The 20,382-nt window shown below is 43.2% G+C and overlaps 1 protein-coding gene across 4 annotated transcripts in view; it reads left to right on the forward strand.

Annotated features, from left to right (window-relative positions):
- PPP1R13B (protein phosphatase 1 regulatory subunit 13B) overlaps positions 1-20,382 on the forward strand; it is a 182,480-nt gene that overhangs the window by 139,025 nt on the left and 23,073 nt on the right. Inside the window, exons 7-11 of one of the 4 annotated variants that reach the window (XM_082275547.1) lie at positions 450-649; positions 3,734-3,898; positions 5,886-6,063; positions 9,675-9,827; positions 19,961-20,130. In XM_082275547.1, the coding sequence (XP_082131673.1) occupies positions 450-649; positions 3,734-3,898; positions 5,886-6,063; positions 9,675-9,827; positions 19,961-20,130 (866 nt within the window). The remainder of the gene's footprint in view (positions 1-449; positions 650-3,733; positions 3,899-5,885; positions 6,064-9,674; positions 9,828-19,960; positions 20,131-20,382) is intronic. The other 3 variants (XM_082275548.1, XM_082275549.1, XM_082275550.1) reach the window with 3 other exon arrangements.

The raw sequence follows: 20,382 nt of genomic DNA on the forward strand, positions 1-20,382 counted from the left end.
TCATCAGTCAAGGTAGCGACAAAATAATTAGTAAACACAAGACACTCGATACTTCAGCAACATAATAGGCAGAAATATTTGTATTCAATAAAAATTGCTATATGCAAAAAAAAAAACAATCTGTTTCATGAAGTGCAAAACTGCATGAACCCTTTGACAAATGGTAAGCAATGAGGAAATCTGTTATTATACAGACTTGGTATATATGTAAAAAAGAAAAAAAAAAGAGGGGCCAAGTGTATAGGTCCATCGGCCCGATTCCTAATATCTTATTGGCTGATAAACATTGAATAGGAGCACTGATCTGCTTACATTGTTTACTTGAAATTGATACCGGAGACCCTGGTACCACTGCCTACTCTGGAGCTGAGCTTATCAATGACCTAAAAATTCTGTGCATGATGCTACTGGTTTTGAGGCTGTTTATTGATGATCTGCTTATGTTCTAGCAGCTGCGGAGATTGAGCACATCAGTGACGTTTTCCAGGAGAAGCAGCAGGAGCTGCAGGCTGCAGTGCAGAAAGTGGAGCAACTCACGCAGCAGCTGGAAGACCTGCGGAAAGGGAAGTTGAATGGATTCCAGACCTACAATGGGCAGATGACGGGGCCTGCAGCAATTGAGCTGAAGAAGCTGTATCAAGAGCTTCAGGTAAGTGACTTAGTGGTAAAATAGCAATAAATTGAACTACCTTGAGCCAATACAGTATACCGATGCGGGCTTATTAAAGGCAATCACTGCTGAGTGGCACACAGAGTAGCCTGTTCTCAATTATGGAGAACGTTTGGTGATTAGATTTTTGTATTGGTGGATAATTGAATGACTTTTGGTCAATTAATCTGACTTGCCAACTATAGATGGATAGAATCTTGGCTGGTTCAGTAGGGACCAGCTGAGATTCTAGTCATCTATGAGAAGGCTGGTTGTATCCAAATCTATCCATAGATCAACGACCAACCTGTTGGATTTTTACATGTGAGAACTGCCGACCGCTCTAGCTTCTAGCACTAATCATTGTGGCCTGCTTAGCTCATCACAGCATTTTTATCTCGCTATTTAAAAGTTCTAAAATATTGCATCCTGAAGTCTGCACTGATAAGCTGCATTATCTGAAATTGCTCATGCCCACATGGCTGACCCTGTTGTGACCAACAGTAACCATTAAAAGAACAAAAATGTAGGCTGCCATTGCTGACTGTTTTTTTTTTTTTTTTTTTTCTTTCACTTTAGCATTTTGGCCTGGATTAAGCATGTAGCAAGAGAATGAAAAAACTATTGAACTGCATACTTGTTATTAATAAGTGACTGAGAAAGTACTGAAGCCATGGCTTCACAATGACAGCCAGACAGAATTTTTAAAAGAAAGGTTGGCAAGAGTAGCCCATCTAGTTCTTTCACTGCAGTTCTTTTTAACTGCAGAATTTTTTAATGTCTGCCTCTGTTTTCGGCAGAAATGCATGCTTTTCTCAGCAGTGTTTTTAAAGACTAATACCAGGCAGATATTTGAAAAAATGTATGTAGTGACGTATGTATTAAACAAGTATTAAATGTACACTGCTCAAAAAAAATTAAAGGAACACTTTTTAATCCGAGTATAGTATCATGTCAAATAAACTCCTGGGATATTGATATGGTCAGGTAAGAAGCAAAGGGGGTTTTTAGTTTCAGCTGCTTTGGTGTTAATGAAATTAACAGGTGCACTAGATTGGCAACAATGAGACGACCTCCAAAACAGGAATGCTTTTACAAGTGGAGGCCACTGGCATTTTTTTTCCCTACTCTCTTTTTCTGACTGTTTTTACTAGATTTGCATTTGTCTAGGGTCAGCTAGTAGTCACTACTGGTAGCATGAGGCAATACCTGGACCCTATAGAGGTTGCACAGGCAGTCCAACTGCTCCATGATGGAACAGAAAGATTGCTGTGTCTCCCAGCACAGTCACGTGAAAATGGAGGAGATTCCAGGAGACAGGCAGTTATTCTAGGAGAGCTAGACAGGGCCATAGAAGGTCCTTAACCCATCAGCAGAACTGGTATCTGCTCCTTTGTTCAAGGAGGAACAGGATGAGCACTGCCAGAGCCCCACAACATGACCTCCAGCAGGGCACTGGTATGAATGTCTCTGATCAAACAATTGGAAACAGACTTCATAAGGGTGACCGGGGGGCCTAATGTCCTCTAGTGCGCCCTGTGCTCACTGCCTGGCACCCTGGAGCTCGAATTGGCTTTTGCCATTGAACACCAGAATTGGCAGCTTCGCCACTGGCAACCAGTGCTTTTCACAGATGAGAGCAGGTTCACCCTGAGCACATGTAACAGGGTCTGTAGTAGCCATGGAGAACGTTGTGCTGCCTGCAACAACATTCAGCATGACCGGTTTGGTGGTGGGTCAGGGGCGGTTTGAGGAGGCATATCCATGGAAGGATGCACAGACCTCTGCAGGCTAAACAATGAAACTCTGACTGCCATTAGGAATTGGGATGAAATCCTTGGACCCATTGTCAGACCCTACGCTGGTGCAGTGGGTCCTGGGTTCCTTCTGGTGTACGACAATGCCCAGCCTCATGTGGCAAGAGTATGCAGCCAGGTCCTGGAGGATAATAAATGTCCTGGGACATTATGTTTCGGTCCATCTGACACTGCCAGGTTGCACCTCAGTCTGTTCAGGAGCTCAGTGATGTTCTGGTCCAGATCTGGGAGGAAATACCCCAGGGCACCATCTATCGTCTCATTAGTAGAATGTCCCGAAGTTTTCAGACATACATACAAGCACATAGGGGCCATACAAACTAAGGAGTACCATTTTGAGTTGCTGCAATGAAATTTCAGCAAAGTGGACTAGTCTGCTGCATCATTTTTTCACTTTGATTTTTGGGGTGTCTTTGAGTTCAGCCCTCTGTAGGTTGATAATTTTCATTTCCATCAAACAATGTGGCATCCTTTCCTTCCTAACACAACACATTACCCAGTCCATATCAGTCTAGATATCCAGCATGATATTTTTCCCTATTGAGATGTGTTGTGTTTTCAAAGTGTTCCTTACATTTTTTTGAGCAATGTATTTTAAATGCCATTGGAATAAATTCCTGAATTTGGCTTCTTTTCTGTTTACTGTAATTCACTATACAGCAATAGTCTGGTAGACTAAGAGAGGTATGGGCAGTACTACCAATCGGGTGTACTGCATTCTGGAGTCTGGCCTCCAGACTGCTTGTGCTTTGTACATCTTGGCACTGTATAGACCTGAAATACAGATCCTGGGGAAGTTAAACAGCCCCATAGAAGTCCTTTTTAATTTTTTTCTATGTGCCAGGGCCACCTTTTTAAAATCATTTTTTGATAGCTCCCCAAGCCTATCAGTCTTTAGGTTTCTTTCCTGTGTCTCTCATTGGCAATAGTGCAGTGTTGCAGAGCCATGATAAGACAATACAGTATATGTTGGCAGTTAAGTCCAACATAAGCTGTTCAGTAGTGCCCAAAAGGGAGGGAAATATTCCATCATGGTTAAATTGTTGCTGTTCACTCTGTGCTTTGCCCCCTTTAGCATTTCTATCGGTAAGTGTGTTCTATAGACGGTAAAGGACAGTTTCTGCCTCTGCCATGCTCTTGTCCTCAGTTTACTTCTGCCATTGCACTGGCAATCATTTGAAAACTGAAGTAAAATGTGTGTAGTATATCTCAGGCAGCTCCTTTCATAGGCACATTCACTCGAAGGTTTACTGTGTTTCCATTTTAGATCAGGAATCGCCTCAACCAGGAGCAGAACACGAAGCTCCAGCAGCAAAAAGAGTTGTTGAACAAGCGCAATATGGAGGTCGCCATTATGGACAAACGTATAAATGAACTGCGTGAAAGGCTGTACAAGAAAAAAGTTGAGGCACGTCAAAAAGAGAACATTCCCGTAAGATGAACTATTCAATGGGCCAATTTTGTGTCTTTTTATTGGTTTTCAGATGTTTCACGAATTCATTGTGGGCTCAATTCACTAAGCTGTAAATACTGCAGGAGTGTTTGCGTTAAAAGAACTCATGCAGTATTTACCTCCAGAACATGTAATAGACTTCAATGTTATGAAGTCCGTGCTGGCCGCTCCGAGGTCGCGGTGCGAGCAGCGCGCCGCGACCTCGGAGGTCGCCCCGGGAAGTAGCGTCGCCCCCAGTGTGAACGGGGCCTTAGGGTTTCTGGTTGTTATTGTTTGTTAGACAACCATGACTTGTCCCTGCTGACAGCAGAATGTAAACAAAAGAGTAAAAAGTAGAAAATGAACAGTACAAATCAGTAAAACGGTGTAAGAAAAAAAAAAGAAAAAGACATGCAGCTCCCCCCATTCCCCCCCCCCCCCACACACACACACACACACACACACACACACACACACACACACACACCTCAAACTAAGCCCTTCAGGGATTTTGGAGAGGACCGCAAGACAAAAATAAATACCCCTACTTATTCTCCCAATAAATGACCAGTATAAATAGAAGCACCTCTGTGATAAAAGCATCACACAATTTTTGACTAGTCCTTCTTTAAAACCAAATGCCATCCATCGTCAATCACGATAACGCTACCTGCACGAAAACAAAAATTCCGACCACACGACCGCTTAGTCGCTTGGCTCCCCCCGACTGAAACGCAGCTTCCCTGTGATGCCATTGACCGTAAATGGACCTATGCATGTCTGGTCAATTACATCATAGGGAACAGGGCCAACAGGTGACATCATTGACCACACATGGACACTCGCCGTTAAATTTCACATTGGCGGTGTTGCTGAGATCTGGGGGGCTCCTTGTCAAAACGGTCTTACAAATTTTGTTAAGTCAGCGACACTCCCACAAGCACCGGGCCAGACTTGTGGGGAAGAGGCCCATGTTGGCCTGGTATTGTTCAGGGAGTTGGGCTGTACGTTTCTTTTTTTTTTTTTTTTAGGCAAATACTGCTTAAACCTGTATTTAATTGACATGTTCATTATTGCATGCGATATTTGGATACATAACCCTAATATTGCATGTGATATCCTTTAGTGAATTGAGCCCTGTGCTCCACCGAAGTTTAACCATTGTCCTAGCCCAGATTTCACTTCATTTTACCACAAACTTAGTTTGATATGTAGCACCATCATGATGTTTGCTGTTTATTTTCATCATGTCATTCAAAGCAGAGTCTTTGCAGGTTCTATGTTTCTCTTTATTCTTCATCTGCTATTCTTGCAGCTCAACCCTCAGGAGAGTCAATTTTCCCTGTTATGACTTTTCAGTTGGTGCAAATCCTTTCCTGTATTGAATCCATAGCCTATAAAATGTCACCGAAGCCCCACAGTAGTGGGAATGTTCAGTGGTTTAAAATGTATCTATAGCAAGAACTTTTTTATATTTTGTTTAAGGTTTGGATGGAGTAAGAAAGAGTTAGATCCTTTTGTCAGTAGTTTTTTTTTCTCTTACCATTGGGAAGATTCCATTTACTTCTCATCCAGGGAACCCAGTAGAAAGTGAGATGAGATCCCCTGTAAGACAGTTGTCATCTGGCCATGTGTCCCCAGTGGAAGTTTTCCCACTTTTCCAGCCAAATATAACACTTGGATTCCTCATCACCTTCTGTCCAGGTGACAGTGTGAACCAAAACAGCATTAATCTCGCCAGTAAGACAAAAAAAAATAAAAAATTGGGGTGATGGATGTACTTCACCTATCATCCTCTCACAAGACTGAGCAAATATTCTAACAGAATGATCTCACTGTTGCAATTGCTGCTAAGCTATTAAGCTCTGATGGGGGTTCACCATCCTAGATTTAGATGCCTTATGCCTCCCAGAGTGAGAGAATGTCTCCAAATAATTTGAATGTATAGAAGACAAGTGGTTCATGTATGTTTTGGATTTACTTACAGCTGAATCGCATTAATGGGACACCATCTCCTCAGTCTACTTTGGCATCTGGGCGAGTTGCTGCTGTGGGCCCTTACATCCAGATTCCAAGCACAGTCAATTATACTCTGCCTGCCGATCCGGTGAAACCTCAGTCCCTGTCTCTTGCTGCTACTGGAACACACACACGCTCGAAGTCTGGTAGGTCAATGGAACACAAGGACAGACAAATGTCATCATCTGTTTATATTGTTTTTGTTCAACTGTATAACTTTATTTTGTAGGTTTAATGTGACAAAGACTTGTTGCACGGTCTACAAGATTTATTTATAGTCGTTCTTTTAGATATTTTTGAATAGGACTAGAAGTGTAAAAACCTCCTTTCTATTAAACAGTTGTGTTCTGTGTATGCAATATCCTAGGCATACAAGAATCCTCTTGAAAGTTCTTCATATAAATAGTTTTACCCTTCATATAATAAGCATGTATTGTATTCCCTTATCCTATCTCCTGGAACTCCCCAGTTATTTAGGATTACAAAAGCCTTCCACAAAGATATTCAGGGTACTCTTTGCTTCTATGCCTCAAGAAAGCATTAACTTGTTCATGCAAAACGGTGATTGGCCAATGGATTTTTTAATGCTTCTAAACTTGGTAAATTTGTCACAATAAAGAAAATAGAAAGGATAAGTGCGCCCTGAATTGAATATCTTTGTAGGAAGTTTTTGGTGATTTGGACTGGTAACGGGTGAACACTGAGACCTGCTGCCCTGTAGATGCTGAACATAGCAGTGTTTCTTTCAGTTCTTCCCCTGCAATGTTGTGGTACTATTCAGTTGTCATGAAATCCATAGTGATGGAGGAGACCCCCTCAGCACCTTGGAAGTATCTTCACAGCTCAGATTTTAGAGTGTGGTGAGTACACAATAGCATCAGAAAAGTGCTGACTACAGTGGTCTCAATTTAACGGTATGAAAACCTTCATACAGTCTCTTCATCTTTACTGATGGAGATATTTAAGGTTTGTTGACCGAATTGAAGCCTAGGTAAAACATTTTTGTAAGGTGGCACCCATCATTTCAGGGTACCCCAGTATAACCGGTTTTTAATTACTGTCCTATCAATGTAAGAATTAATACCACTAATACAGCCTGTCCCTTGCTACTAGCCTGCAGATAAGGACCACAGCTCTCTATGTGAAACCAGCGGACTGGCTGCAGCTGTCCAACAATCGCCCTGCTGAGTCAGGCCAGTATCTCTGCAATCCTCAGGGGGTATAAGCTCTGTGGTCCTCAGCTGCAGGCTAGTAGGAAGAGAGAGATTCTTTATCAGTGGAGGTCAGCTGTTTTTAGACCGATGGGACAGGGAAAACATTGAGACAATGTTGTTGCATTCATAAACTTATAGGTGCGTTTTTTTTTTTTACATTTTGATATTTGCAAACATTTTCATGCTAGCAAATGTTAAAATATCAATAAGAATAAATTGCCGAGATAAAGGAAGAAATACTGTATTTATTATTTGCTTAGATAACAACAAATTGTCCATCTTGTGAATAAGAGCCCATTCAGACTAGCGCGACTTGTCAGCCTGACAAGTCGCGCTCGGTCGCGGTCCATTGAGTAGTACAGGACCCGTTCTAATAGGAGTGACACAAGTCGCTCCGACTTAGAAAAAGGGTCCTGTACTACTTTGGGGCGACCTCGGAGCGACTTGCATAGACTTCCATTATGTGAAGTCTCTGCAAGTCACGGTGCACGCGACTTTACAGGTCGCCCCCCAAAGTCGTGTCGCGCTAGTCTGAATGGGCTCTTAGTCATTGTTAGAATTCTACACAGATGGTGAAAGCAAGGTACAGTAAAAGCAGCAACACATGCATTATAATTACACAAACATTGTAAGAATTGACCCCATAGTAGGTGCAGCTTGGCTTGTACTTATGGGGTGATAGTTCAATATGTTAAGAAAGTCTCATTCACCTCCCTCGATGGCTGAATGCTGAAGAACAATTTGAATTTGTTCTTCCCCCCAGTGCTAAAGAATACCCCCGTTGCTCTGCAGTCTATTATAATGTAAATTAAGCCTGGTACACACTACAGTTGCCAGCTCCGGACAGAGATGCTGTACTAACAATCCGATATTAGTGAATCGATCTCCCCTGCTGAGCAATTGTTCTGACCATGGAGACACCCCCTCCCTCCTCGCCGGAGCACTCCGATCAGCGCTTTCTGACATTGGCTGAGAGCGCTAATCGGGATTCGTCGGCTGCTGGTTTTCCAGCATGCAGGTCTGACAGAAGCCAGCCAAGCGTCCAAATTTCCAGCTTCTGTCGGACAGACCAAAATAAACAAGGCCAAATGTCGGCCATTTTTTTTTTTTTACACTGGCTGATGTCTCCCCACATTTGGCCTGTGTGTACCAGGCTTTAGCCGAAAACAGTTTTAAGGGTATAGTGACTTATAGACGGAGTGACTGTAATTTTTGTGGTTATTTGTTTTATCTAATCATTCTCTACATTCTGTTTCATGCTGTATTGAACTATCTGACCATTCTTCATCATCTGTGTTAACCAGCATCTGATGTCGTGATTTTACAGTCTTATTTTTAAAGGGGAAGTAAAGGTCCTCATAGTTAAAGGGAACCCATCATGAGAAAAGCATAAGTTACCATTAAAAACCTCACTCAACATGCTAGTTGCCTGGCTGCAATATCACCTCACCTGTTGACTTCAGTGCTTTGAGTCACTGACCAAAAGATAAAACGATCATTCTTTTCTGATCTGTATGCTTGTTCTCATTTGACACATCATAAATCACTGAATCCAGAAAAAAGTAAATTCCAATTTTTAGGAGGGGTCAGCAATGACAGTTTGCTTTCATAAATGTCTTAAAGTCCCATTAAGAGCCAATTTGTGAATGGAAGACCTTTTGCATTTTGGGAGATGAGCTAAAGGTGCAGTTAAAGGACACTCAGATTAGTCTACACCGACCTGCTGACGGCTGTTGGCCAAAGATAAGATAGAAGTTGGATATTCAGGTGAGAAGCAGCTTTTAAACAATCATCCTTTTAAATTAATATTAATTTAACATAGCCACCTATTTACCCAAATATTCATGTCCAGGAGCAGGTCCTGCCCAGCTTACTATGGTGCTAGATAGAATGTTTGCTATTGACTATAGAAATCCAACCTGGCTGCCTGTTCTCATAAATATGATTGGCTAAGGATACCAGGAGTATGAGGTTAAATCTGTTTGCAGTGCCATCTAGTGGTGATATCTGCTATTGACTAGTAAAATGTAGTGGTGCCCTTTTTAAGCTCTCAGTCCAACAGGAAAACTTAAAAAAACCCTTTGATGAGAGTGGATGGCGTTCATTGGAACAAGGGGCAAACTGATTCACATTACTATGTTTTGAGGGGTCTAATAGAGCTGTAAAATCATACCCTGTTCTAAATAATCTGGCCACCTTGCAGCGTATATGGCCACCTCATTTCTAACAGTCACGGGTGAAAAATTTGTAATTAACGAATAAAATAGAAAACAAAATGAGGCCCAATACTTCCCTTTTAAAGTTACTTTGCAAATTCAATGTTGCTTCATTAAAAAGTACAATTTTTATTTTTAGTACTGTTCCAGTGTATGTGTTGCGTTTCTCACATCACTTTTTCTTTTTGCATCCTAATGTCTTGTCCTATGTCTTGTGTCTCTTCCTGGTCTTTGTCTCTTTTTTTTTTTTTTGTACTGTTCTCTCTCCGGTGATGTCTTTCCTTCCTGACCTTGGGGTGTCTGGCTGTACTCGTCATCCTCCACTAGAGGGAGACGGTGAGTGTGTGAAAAAGTCTCCAGGTCCTTGGAAGGTTTCAGATTTAGACATTATGGTGGATCCTATGCTGTCATCTCCCACTTCCTCTCTTCAGTCCTCCGATCACATCCATCAGGCACCTGACCTCTCTGACAGTCTAAACAGTGAGTCTGCTTGGCCGGACCTCTTGTAGTTCCATTGCTGATTGCAACTAGCTTTTATTAGTAAACGTGCCCCTGTATACTAATTCACCTCTGATTTGTAGTAGCTTTAAAGGTTTTCCTTCCCCGATAACAATAATTTAGTAGTAGTGTAGCCTGCTAGGTAACTGCAATAAAGCAAATCCCCTTTAGTCCTGCTTTTCACGCCTGCTGAGTTAGTGGCTTTAGCAAGTTTCACCCCTAACAAAAGATTAGTCTACCCAATATTGACATTACAATTTGCAAAGGGTGATTCATCTCTCACTCTTGATTCTTATATACATGTGGAATCATCAGCGGTGAAGTCTCTGCCCCCCGAGTTGCCAGCTCCACCTCTGCTGTGGGTGGTACGGTGAGCTCTCATGCTCCCTATTGGTTTTATATACATAAAGAAAACTGTAACATGGCGGCGGAGATGGGGGGCTATGTATGCCTCCCTTGGATTCCCAGCAAGATAAAAAGAAAACCTGTAATGAGAAATATGTAAACTGTGCCATTGCCGATCTTCTGAAAACATTAGTTGCCTGGCTGCCTCTGGCTTTAAAGTATGTTTAGCCAAAACTTTTTGGGAGAGTAGGTAAGGACTGAAACCCCAGCCATATTTTCTTTTTTTGCTGTCTGTACCATTGGGGAAATTTCCTTTCAGTTCAACTCCCAGAGATGTAATAATAAGTTAGTGGAAATCTAAAGTGAGGGGAAAATTCTAAAATTTGGGATTTTTTTTATCACTTTATTACAATACAAATAGAGGCGTAAATGGGTACACAGGCACACCATTGATAACTTGACAGAGGGTGCCTAGAGATACACTTTAATACTTTGAGTCACTGACCTAGAACAAGCCGGTAGCAAGTGAACATCTATTCTGCATACTGTTACAAGTCACAGACTGAGATTGTGGTAAAGCCATTTGATCAGCATGTCAGCCAGGCAACAGACAATTTCAGGAAAGCTCAGCAATGGCAGCTTATGTATTTTAACACCGGTTTCATTTGAAGTGTTACTAAACCCACAACAGTAACATCAGACTCTATATGCAGTAAAACATGCTTGTTATACTCACTGTGGAACCTAAGGGGTTAATCCTCTGCATTGTGTAAAAAGGCTGTTTGATTCTGTCTCCTCTTATTTTCACCACCTTCCACTGTCTCCAACTCATATCCGCATAGTACTAGGGGACAAGCTGCACATGCTCAGTTTGGGGTGTATTGCTATAGAGTTGTGTTTTTTTTTTTTTTTTTTTTTTGTTTCTTGAGAGAGTGCATGTGATCAGCACAGGGCCAATCAGCACTGTCCAGAAAGAGGGTCAGGGGTCCTGCTGCCTTATAGGACAGTGAGAGCAGTATACAAGCTTTACCCAGATACTGATAGAAGTCACAAGAGTGCTATATACTGCTGATGAAAAAAGGTGTTTATCAGTTTAAATTTATTAAAATAATTACGTTTCCATGTACTGTGGGAGACCAGATCTAGTGAATGCAGGCTCCTGGGTTTAGTAACGCTGTAAGAAGCCAGTGCTCACCCTTAACTGATATTTTTTTATTGGACTATTCAATGGGCCTATAAATGTCATTTGTATGCAGAAGCTATAAAACGCTCACAAATTGACTATTACGATTATAAAATAGCTGTATGCCATCATATATCAAATGTAAGTACAGGTAGCCCTGCCTATTGGACTACAGAGGTTAATCTATAATGTACAAAAATGCAGCAACTTCGAGCAGCCAATAAAAATAAAAATTCTTTGCTTAATTTGACCACAGTAAATGGAGATTGGATTATATCATGCAGGTTATTTGTGCTTTTGAACAAAGCATTTGAATAAGTCAGCACATACCCCTAAATAGAACTGTGAGATGAAATAAGAGTTGAATTCTGTGAGATGAAATAAAAATTGAACTTAGTTGTGAAGCAATACGTACAGTTTTTTCCAGACATTAACGGAATTGAAGTCCTGTTGGTAGAAGTGTTGGATCTCATTCACACAGCATTTTAACTCCAGCTGCAGCAAAATTCCTGCAAATTCTTATGGCTGGATTGACAGGCTAACGGAGGCTACAGCTGCACATCAGTGTTTGGATGTAACTGATCATGGAGCAATTACCTGTGGTTAGGGACAGAGGATCACCCTTGGGCGCTGTTTGCATCCAGGGGTAAATGCTCTACAGTGGGGAAATAATTATTTGATCCCTTGCAGATTTTGTACGTTTGCCAACTTCCAAAGAAATGAAGGGTCTATAGTTTTTATCATAGGCGTATTTTAACCACTTAAGCCCCGGAGGATTTGGCTGCTAAACGACCAGAGGGCATTTTGCGATTCGGCACTGCGTGACTTTAACGGACAATTGCGCGGTCGTGCGACGCTGTACCGAAACGAATTTGGCGTCCTTTTTTTCCCACAAACAGAGCTTTCTTTTGGTGGTATTTGATCACCTGTGCGATTTTTTGATCACGCGCTATAAACAAAAAAAGAGCGTAAATTTTGCAAAAATAGCAATATTTTTCCCTTTTTTTTATATGAAATTCCCCCAAAAAAAAATGTAAAAATCAAAATTTTTTAATATTTTCGGCCAATTTGTTTTATGCTACCTATGTTTGGTAAAAAAAATCGCAAAAAGCGTATTTTGATTGGTTTGCGCAAAAGTTATTGCGTTTACTAACAAAGGGAAAGATTTTTGTCATTTTTGTTGTTTTTTTTTTTAACGCGTAATGGCGGCGATCTGCGATTTTTTTTTGCGGTACTGCGACATTGCGGCGGACAGATCGGACCCTTGACTGACATTTTTGACACTTTTGGGGTTACCAGTGACATTTCTACAGTAATCAGTGCTATACATATGCACTGTTACTGTAAAAATGCACTGGTAGTGAAGGGGTTAACTTTATTTGAGAGGGAGGGGCTGTGTGTGTCCCTAGGGGCGTGATTCTAACTGTGATTGGCTGTGGCTTCAACTGTATGAGGAGTGATCAATGGATCTACATAGTAGATCCATGTGATCAGCTCTCATACAGAGAGGAGAATGACAGGCAGCTTGTTTACACAAGCTGCCTGACTTTCTCCCTCTCCCCCGCCGATCGCAGAGTGGCCGGCGGCGATCGGGTCCGCCGGTCACGCGCGCGGGGGGGTCCGTGACCACGCGGGAGCGGGAGCGCGCCTCCGGCGGCGCGCGCTCGCTCCCTAAACCCTCACAGGCGAGCGACGTAGACCTACGTCACTTTGCCTGTGAGGGGCTGACCGCCCACGTAGATAGTCGTGCGGCGGTCGGCAAGTGGTTAAATGATGGAGATAGAATATCAACCAAAAATCTAGAAAGAACACATGATACAAATGTTATAAATTGAGTTGCAGTTCAGATAAGTATTTGATCCCCAAGCAAAACATGACTTGGTACTTGGTGGAGAAACCGTTGTTGGCAAGCATAGAGGAAAGACATTTTTTGTAGTTGGTTATCAGGTTTGCATACATCTCAGGGGGGATTTTGGTCCACTCTTCTTTACAGATGTTCTCTAAATCCTTGAAGCCCAGCTCCAGGCCCCTCTTTGAAAATTAAAAGTCAGCAGCTACAAATACTGTAGCTGCTAATTTTTAATATTAGGACACTTATCAGTTCAGGGGTCCTGCGATGTTGGCATTTCTTCTAAGGGAAACCCAGCAGTGAAGCCTTGTGGCTTCACAGCCGGTCCCCTTCTGAGCATACGCCAAGCGCGCAGCACTTTCTGAACGGCCTGGTAGTGGGGGAAGGAGGACGGGGCAGAACTTCCTGCGGCGAGGTCTCCTGAAAGTGGGGATGGGTACCTGTCAAAAACAGATACCCGCTCCCCCCCCCCCCCCACCCTCCTAAAAAAGGAGCCAAATAGAGCAGCGGGGAGGAAGCAAATAAGCGGAGCTTCCACTTTTAGGTGGAACTCCGCTTTAAGGTTTCTTGGCGGTCGCTTGGAAACTCGAAATTTCAGCTCCCTCAGGTCACATGAAAGGATAAGTTCACCTTTGGAACATGTAACATATTCACCCTGTATTTAGGGCCAGCTCACACCACTCCACCAAAGCACTCCAGATGTGTTCCGGATAGGTTTTTGCTTCCAGTTCACACCACACTCTGTTCTGGTGTGTTTTTGATGTTTTTTGCTATGTTCCAGTATAGTTCTGTGCAGAAAAAAATGCAGCATGTTCTGCTTTTTTTCTGCACCGGAAACTGACTGCACCGGTGTGAGCTAGGACCATTGGAATACATGGAAAACACTGTATGCATTTTTGATGCCGAAAAAAGTTGCACTGGACTACACTTAGTGTGAACTAGCCCTTAGGATGTAACATGATCTAGCTCCTGCCTCCTCTCCCCAACCGCCACTCCCCTTACCACCACCGCCCACCCTATGACAGCGAGTCAGGGTTCCTCTCCTTGCACCTGCTGTCATTTTTCAAAAAACAGCATGTCTGTGCATGGCTCTGCCCACACAGCCGCATCCTTCATTCACAGATTCCTGTGAGTGAATAAGCTACAAGTACCCTCTGTCACCACAGCAGAGAGACTAGTTTCATAGGGCTGCAGGGGCACTGATGAGTGCTCTCCTAGTTCATTGACCTGTCCTTTGGCCTATAAATGTTCTCCTGCTGTAGAGCTACATCTTACATATTTGTAGGTGGTGTCGTAAGCCCTTATATTAATTTTTATTTTTTTTTGTCCTTTATTGGTGTACTTTTAACACAAATTTTTTTAGGAGGATCTTTTTGGTGTTTTTTTTTTTGTTTTGTGCAGAGGGTGTCATACTCAAGAAGAGAGGCATATGGACAGTGACAGAACTTGATAGCACTCCCCAGCTCGTGTCCACAAAGTCTGACCTTGTGGAATTTATGTTGTGTCTTATTTGACAGAATAATCTGATTGCCTTGAAATTGCTCAAATTCTTGCTGACAGATTTGCTTCATTTAATCTGTTACTCTGAGGCAGAAGGAGGCTTCCTGTGATAAATCCGCAATAAGTGTCTATATTCCTTGCCATAGGCATGCTGGGTCTTCTTCAGAAATGCAGATTCACCATAGTAACAATCAGGGAAGTAGAGTAGGCTGGCACTTACATTGTTGTCTAAATGATAAAGGTTTTAGTCCAGTTTTTGGAAGTATTTGAACACTATCATGAAGCTCGTGAACGAGTTATGCTTATGTCTCGCACGTGATCCAGGTTCAGGCGGCAGGGTCATTAGAAGGGAAAAGAGACCATTAATGTTAGATAGCTACATTGCAGAAACAGGAAAATATCTTTGCTGTACTGGATTTCTGTTATATACACTATATTGTCAAAAGTATTGGGACACCTACCTTTACACACACATGAACTTTAATGGCATCCTAGTCTTGGTCCGTAGGGTTCAATATTGAGTTGGCCCACCCTTTGCAGCTATAACAGCTTCAACTCTTCTGGGAAGGCTGTTCACAAGGTTTAGGACTGGGATGCCATTAAAGTTCACGTGTGTCTCTCAATACTTCTGACAATATAGTGTAGATTTACTGTGCGTACCTTCTTCCTCGTCCCATTACATCCTATAACAGGGGTCTTCAAACTGTGGCCCTCCAATTGTTCAGGAACTACAATTCCCCTCATGCCTCATCATGTCTGTGAATCTCCGAATTTTGCATTGCCTCATGGGATGTGTACTTCCACAACAGCTGGAGAGCCGTAGTTTGAGGACCCATGTCCTATAGCCTTCTAAATGACAGGTTTGCTTCAGCTACTGTAGCTGCACAATAGGCATTTATCAAATGTGTGAAAGAACGTGTCTGTAATGTCTGCAGCAGCCAATAGAATTTTCCCTTCCATCATCAGACCTGGAGCTAAATTGATGTAAAAGTCTGATTGCTTATTATAGGTTGTACAAGGCATTTAAACTTCTGGTGGGATTCACGTTGTTTGTTTGCATGCAGCGTGCATGTTAACACACGTAGGCATAAACAGGCCTATATAGTTTCCTTTTGCCTTTCACATAAAACCATAGATGTGAACTGGCCTTAAATAAAAAAAATTTGGATTTCTACTTGAAATTCATTTTAATTTTTATGCATCAAAATACGTGTGTTTTGCTGCATCAAAGTGGACAAGTGTCAATAGGCCTTCAGACGTTTTTCAGTCATAAAGCCCAAGCTTGCTCTAGATAATCACCATCATAGTTTATACTCTCAAATAATTGTTCTCTATTTTTTTAGGTTAATTACATTTTTAATTGTCTTTATTTTCTGATAATTAACTTCACCTGGAATTGGGGCAGGGAAATTAGCAAATTGCAGGAAATAGCTGATACAGCTGAATACAATGAACAGGGGATGCACTTTGGGGATGACGAACAAAAACTAGAGCAAACAAAACTGGAACAAAAGTCAAGCATTTGCTCATACCACCTAATCAGTCCTTCACGAAAAGCTAGTAATTGGTATCTCTGCTTTGGTTCCTGTTTGTGGATATCAACCCCATAAAGGGCAGTTAATAGCTTAAAGCAGGGGTCTCCAACCTTTATGAACAAAGGGCCAGTTTACTGTCCTTCAGACTATGAGGGGGCCAGACTGTGGCCAGCGTGAGTAGAAAATGCCCTGGCGTCAATGGGAGCATGCCCCATTATTGGCATTAGTGGAAGGAGTAGTGCCCCTGCATTGGTGTCAGTGGGAGGACTAGTGCCCCATCATTGGTGTCAGTGGGAGTTATAGTGTCCCATCACTGGTCTCAGTGGGAGAAATAGTGTCCCATCACTGGTCTCAGTGGGAGAAATAGTGTCCCATCACTGGTCTCAGTGGGAGAAATAGTGTCCCATCACTGGTCTCAGTGGGAGAAATAGTGTCCCATCACTGGTCTCAGTGGGAGAAATAGTGTCCCATCACTGGTCTCAGTGGGAGAAATAGTGTCCCATCACTGGTCTCAGTGGGAGAAATAGTGTCCCATCACTGGTCTCAGTGGGAGAAATAGTGTCCCATCACTGGTCTCAGTGGGAGAAATAGTGTCCCATCACTGGTCTCAGTGGGGGGAATAGTGTCCCATCACTGGTCTCATTGGGAGAAATAGTGTCCCATCACTGGTCTCATTGGGAGAAATAGTGTCCCATCACTGGTCTCAGTGGGAGGAATAGTGTCCCATCACTGGTCTCAGTGGGAGGAATAGTGTCCCATCACAGGTCTCAGTGGGAGGAATAGTGTCCCATCACAGGTCTCAGTGGGAGGAATAGTGTCCCATCACAGGTCTCAGTGGGAGGAATAGTGTCCCATCACTGGTCTCAGTGGGAGGAATAGTGTCCCAGCACTGGTCTCAGTGGGAGGAATAGTGTCCCAGCACTGGTCTCAGTGGGAGGAATAGTGTCCCAGCACTGGTCTCAGTGGGAGGAATAGTGTCCCAGCACTGGTCTCAGTGGGAGGAATAGTGCCCCAGCACTGGTCTCAGTGGGAGGAATAGTGCCCCAGCACTGGTCTCAGTGGGAGGAATAGTGCCCCAGCACTGGTCTCAGTGGGAGGAATAGTGCCCCAGCACTGGTCTCAGTGGGAGGAATAGTGCCCCAGCACTGGTCTCAGTGGGAGGAATAGTGCCCCAGCACTGGTCTCAGTGGGAGGAATAGTGCCCCAGCACTGGTCTCGTCTCAGTGGGAGGAATAGTGTCCCAGCACTGGTCTCAGTGGGAGGAATAGTGCCCCAGCACTGGTCTCAGTGGGAGGAATAGTGCCCCAGCACTGGTCTCAGTGGGAGGAATAGTGTCCCAGCACTGGTCTCAGTGGGAGGAATAGTGTCCCAGCACTGGTCTCAGTGGGAGGAATAGTGTCCCAGCACTGGTCTCAGTGGGAGGAATAGTGCCCCAGCACTGGTCTCAGTGGGAGGAATAGTGCCCCAGCACTGGTCTCAGTGGGAGGAATAGTGCCCCAGCACTGGTCTCAGTGGGAGGAATAGTGCCCCAGCACTGGTCTCAGTGGGAGGAATAGTGCCCCAGCACTGGTCTCAGTGGGAGGAATAGTGTCCCAGCACTGGTCTCAGTGGGAGGAATAGTGCCCCAGCACTGGTCTCAGTGGGAGGAATAGTGCCCCAGCACTGGTCTCAGTGGGAGGAATAGTGCCCCAGCACTGGTCTCAGTGGGAGGAATAGTGCCCCAGCACTGGTCTCAGTGGGAGGAATAGTGCCCCAGCACTGGTCTCAGTGGGAGGAATAGTGCCCCAGCACTGGTCTCAGTGGGAGGAATAGTGCCCCAGCACTGTTCTCAGTGGGAGGAATAGTGCCCCAGCACTGTTCTCAGTGGGAGGAATAGTGCCCCAGCACTGTTCTCAGTGGGAGGAATAGTGCCCCAGCACTGTTCTCAGTGGGAGGAATAGTGCCCCAGCACTGTTCTCAGTGGGAGGAATAGTGCCCCAGCACTGTTCTCAGTGGGAGGAATAGTGCCCCAGCACTGTTCTCAGTGGGAGGAATAGTGCCCCAGCACTGTTCTCAGTGGGAGGAATAGTGCCCCAGCACTGTTCTCAGTGGGAGGAATAGTGTTCTATCATTTGTGTCAGTGGAAAAAATAGTACCCCACTGTTGGAGTCAGTGGTATGAATAGTGACCTATTGTTGGTATCAGTGACAGGAATATTGCGCCATTGTTGGTATAGAACAAGGATCTCCAAGCTACAGGCCTCCAGCTGTTGCAGAACTATACATCCCATGAGGTGTTGTAAAACTCTGACAATCACAGACAGACATGACTAGGCATGATGGGAATTGTAGTTCCTGAACAACTGGAGGTCCATATTTTAGAGAGCCCTGGTATAGAAGAATAGAGCTTTGTATCAAGGGGAGGGATAGTGTTTCAGAGGGCCTGATATAGGCAAGGAAAGAGCCATATCTGGCCCCCGGGGCTACATTTTTGAGACCACTGGCTTAAAGTATACAGGACAGTATATAACAAATACTCTGTTACCTAGATTATACTATATAACATATTGGGGAGTAGGAGTCATGCCATCTGGTTGCGGTTGATGTCGTTCAGTGTCATTATTCCAGGTTTCCCTATGTAATACCATACCGCAGATGTTAAGTAAAAGGTTTTTTTTCTGGTTTTTAATCTTCCCATGCTACTTTCATATCTTTTTTCCACTGCCTTACATGCTGAGATGACCTCCAGCAGACTGGAATGATAGCCCTGTTTAGGTAAAGATAGGATAGATCATATAAGCATGAAGCTAGATAATGCTATCAACATACAGTTTCCAGTTAGATTTAATTTTAATCATTTTATAGGGGTAGCTGGTAAATAAACTTGTATTGGACTTGTATTGGACATTTCTAGGGTCTTGGGTTGGGAAACATTTTGTTGGACACCAGTGGGTTAAACCAAATGCTAGTTTGTCAAGTGAAGTTCGTTTTTCCAGAGTCCTATCCCTATTGCTGCCATGTGAAATGAACAGGGCAAGACATCCCCCCTTTCATCTTGTAATGCTCTTCGTGTTTGTGTGTGGAGCTGGGATCTTTGGTGCAGATATCTGTTCATCACTGTCCTGGGGCCTGATTCTACCCAGCAGTATCTACCCAAAGAAAAATTAGGTGTTGAGTTGACTGGACCATAGTTTTAAATGGTTGTCTTCGTTAACCTACTTTATTTGCTTTACTCAGACCAAACTAGCAGATTTGGAGAATAATTTCCCCTATACCTTGCTCTTGCTGTCTGTCCTTAGCAAGTGTTGCTGGGATCTGTAGTGATTCTGCTGGTTCCTCTTTTTTTTTTAATCCTTGCCCATCTCTTCTTCCCCTTAGGATCTTTGCTTTTGTTTCAGAGATTAGATGATTTAGTGCTTGTGCCATTATTTTACTCAGTTACAAGGGACATGATCACCAATAATTTATATCACACAGGTGCACTTGTCCTTTAACGCTGCACCAAACCATACACATGAAAGTAAAGGTTAAATTTGAATTGATTAACGCTTTGTGTCAATCTTAAACAATCACCCAATCACATATAATTTTATAATTTTCTAGTATTAATGCAATAGTATACATATTTATTACTAATGATTACATCCTAATTAAGGCTTTTTCCTTCGTCATTGTGGCTCCCCAGTTCTATGCGTTATAGACCTTTGTGTTTTTTGGTTTTCCAGCCGGTGACGCAACTTGGCCTGCACTAAAACAGAATGCGATGTCTGTGGTTAAAACACCTCCGCTTGGCACGTCTGACTGGAAAGATACAAATATGGAGGCTGGTTTCAAAACTGCACCAATATCCAGCCAACCCCTACCGTCTGCTGCAGTGGGGCCCACTGAGAAGCTGGTAAGTTTTCACATTTTTTTTTTTTTTTTCTGTTCAATATTTTGAAAGCTATTTTGGCAGATCTGCATTGTGTTTTAAAGACCATGTATACAATGGAGGATTCTGCGTATGTGTAACTCCTGACAGCATGCGAGGGATCCTCTCCCCGTACCCGCTGTCACTTTTCAAAAATGGTGCAGCCCTGCCTGCACATCTGCGTCATTCATTCACAACAATCTGTGAATGAGGGGGACTACAAGTCCCTCCTTCCAC

This window comes from Pelophylax lessonae, assembly GCF_965119305.1.
Source record: "Pelophylax lessonae genome assembly, chromosome: 13".
NCBI lineage: Eukaryota > Metazoa > Chordata > Amphibia > Anura > Ranidae > Pelophylax > Pelophylax lessonae.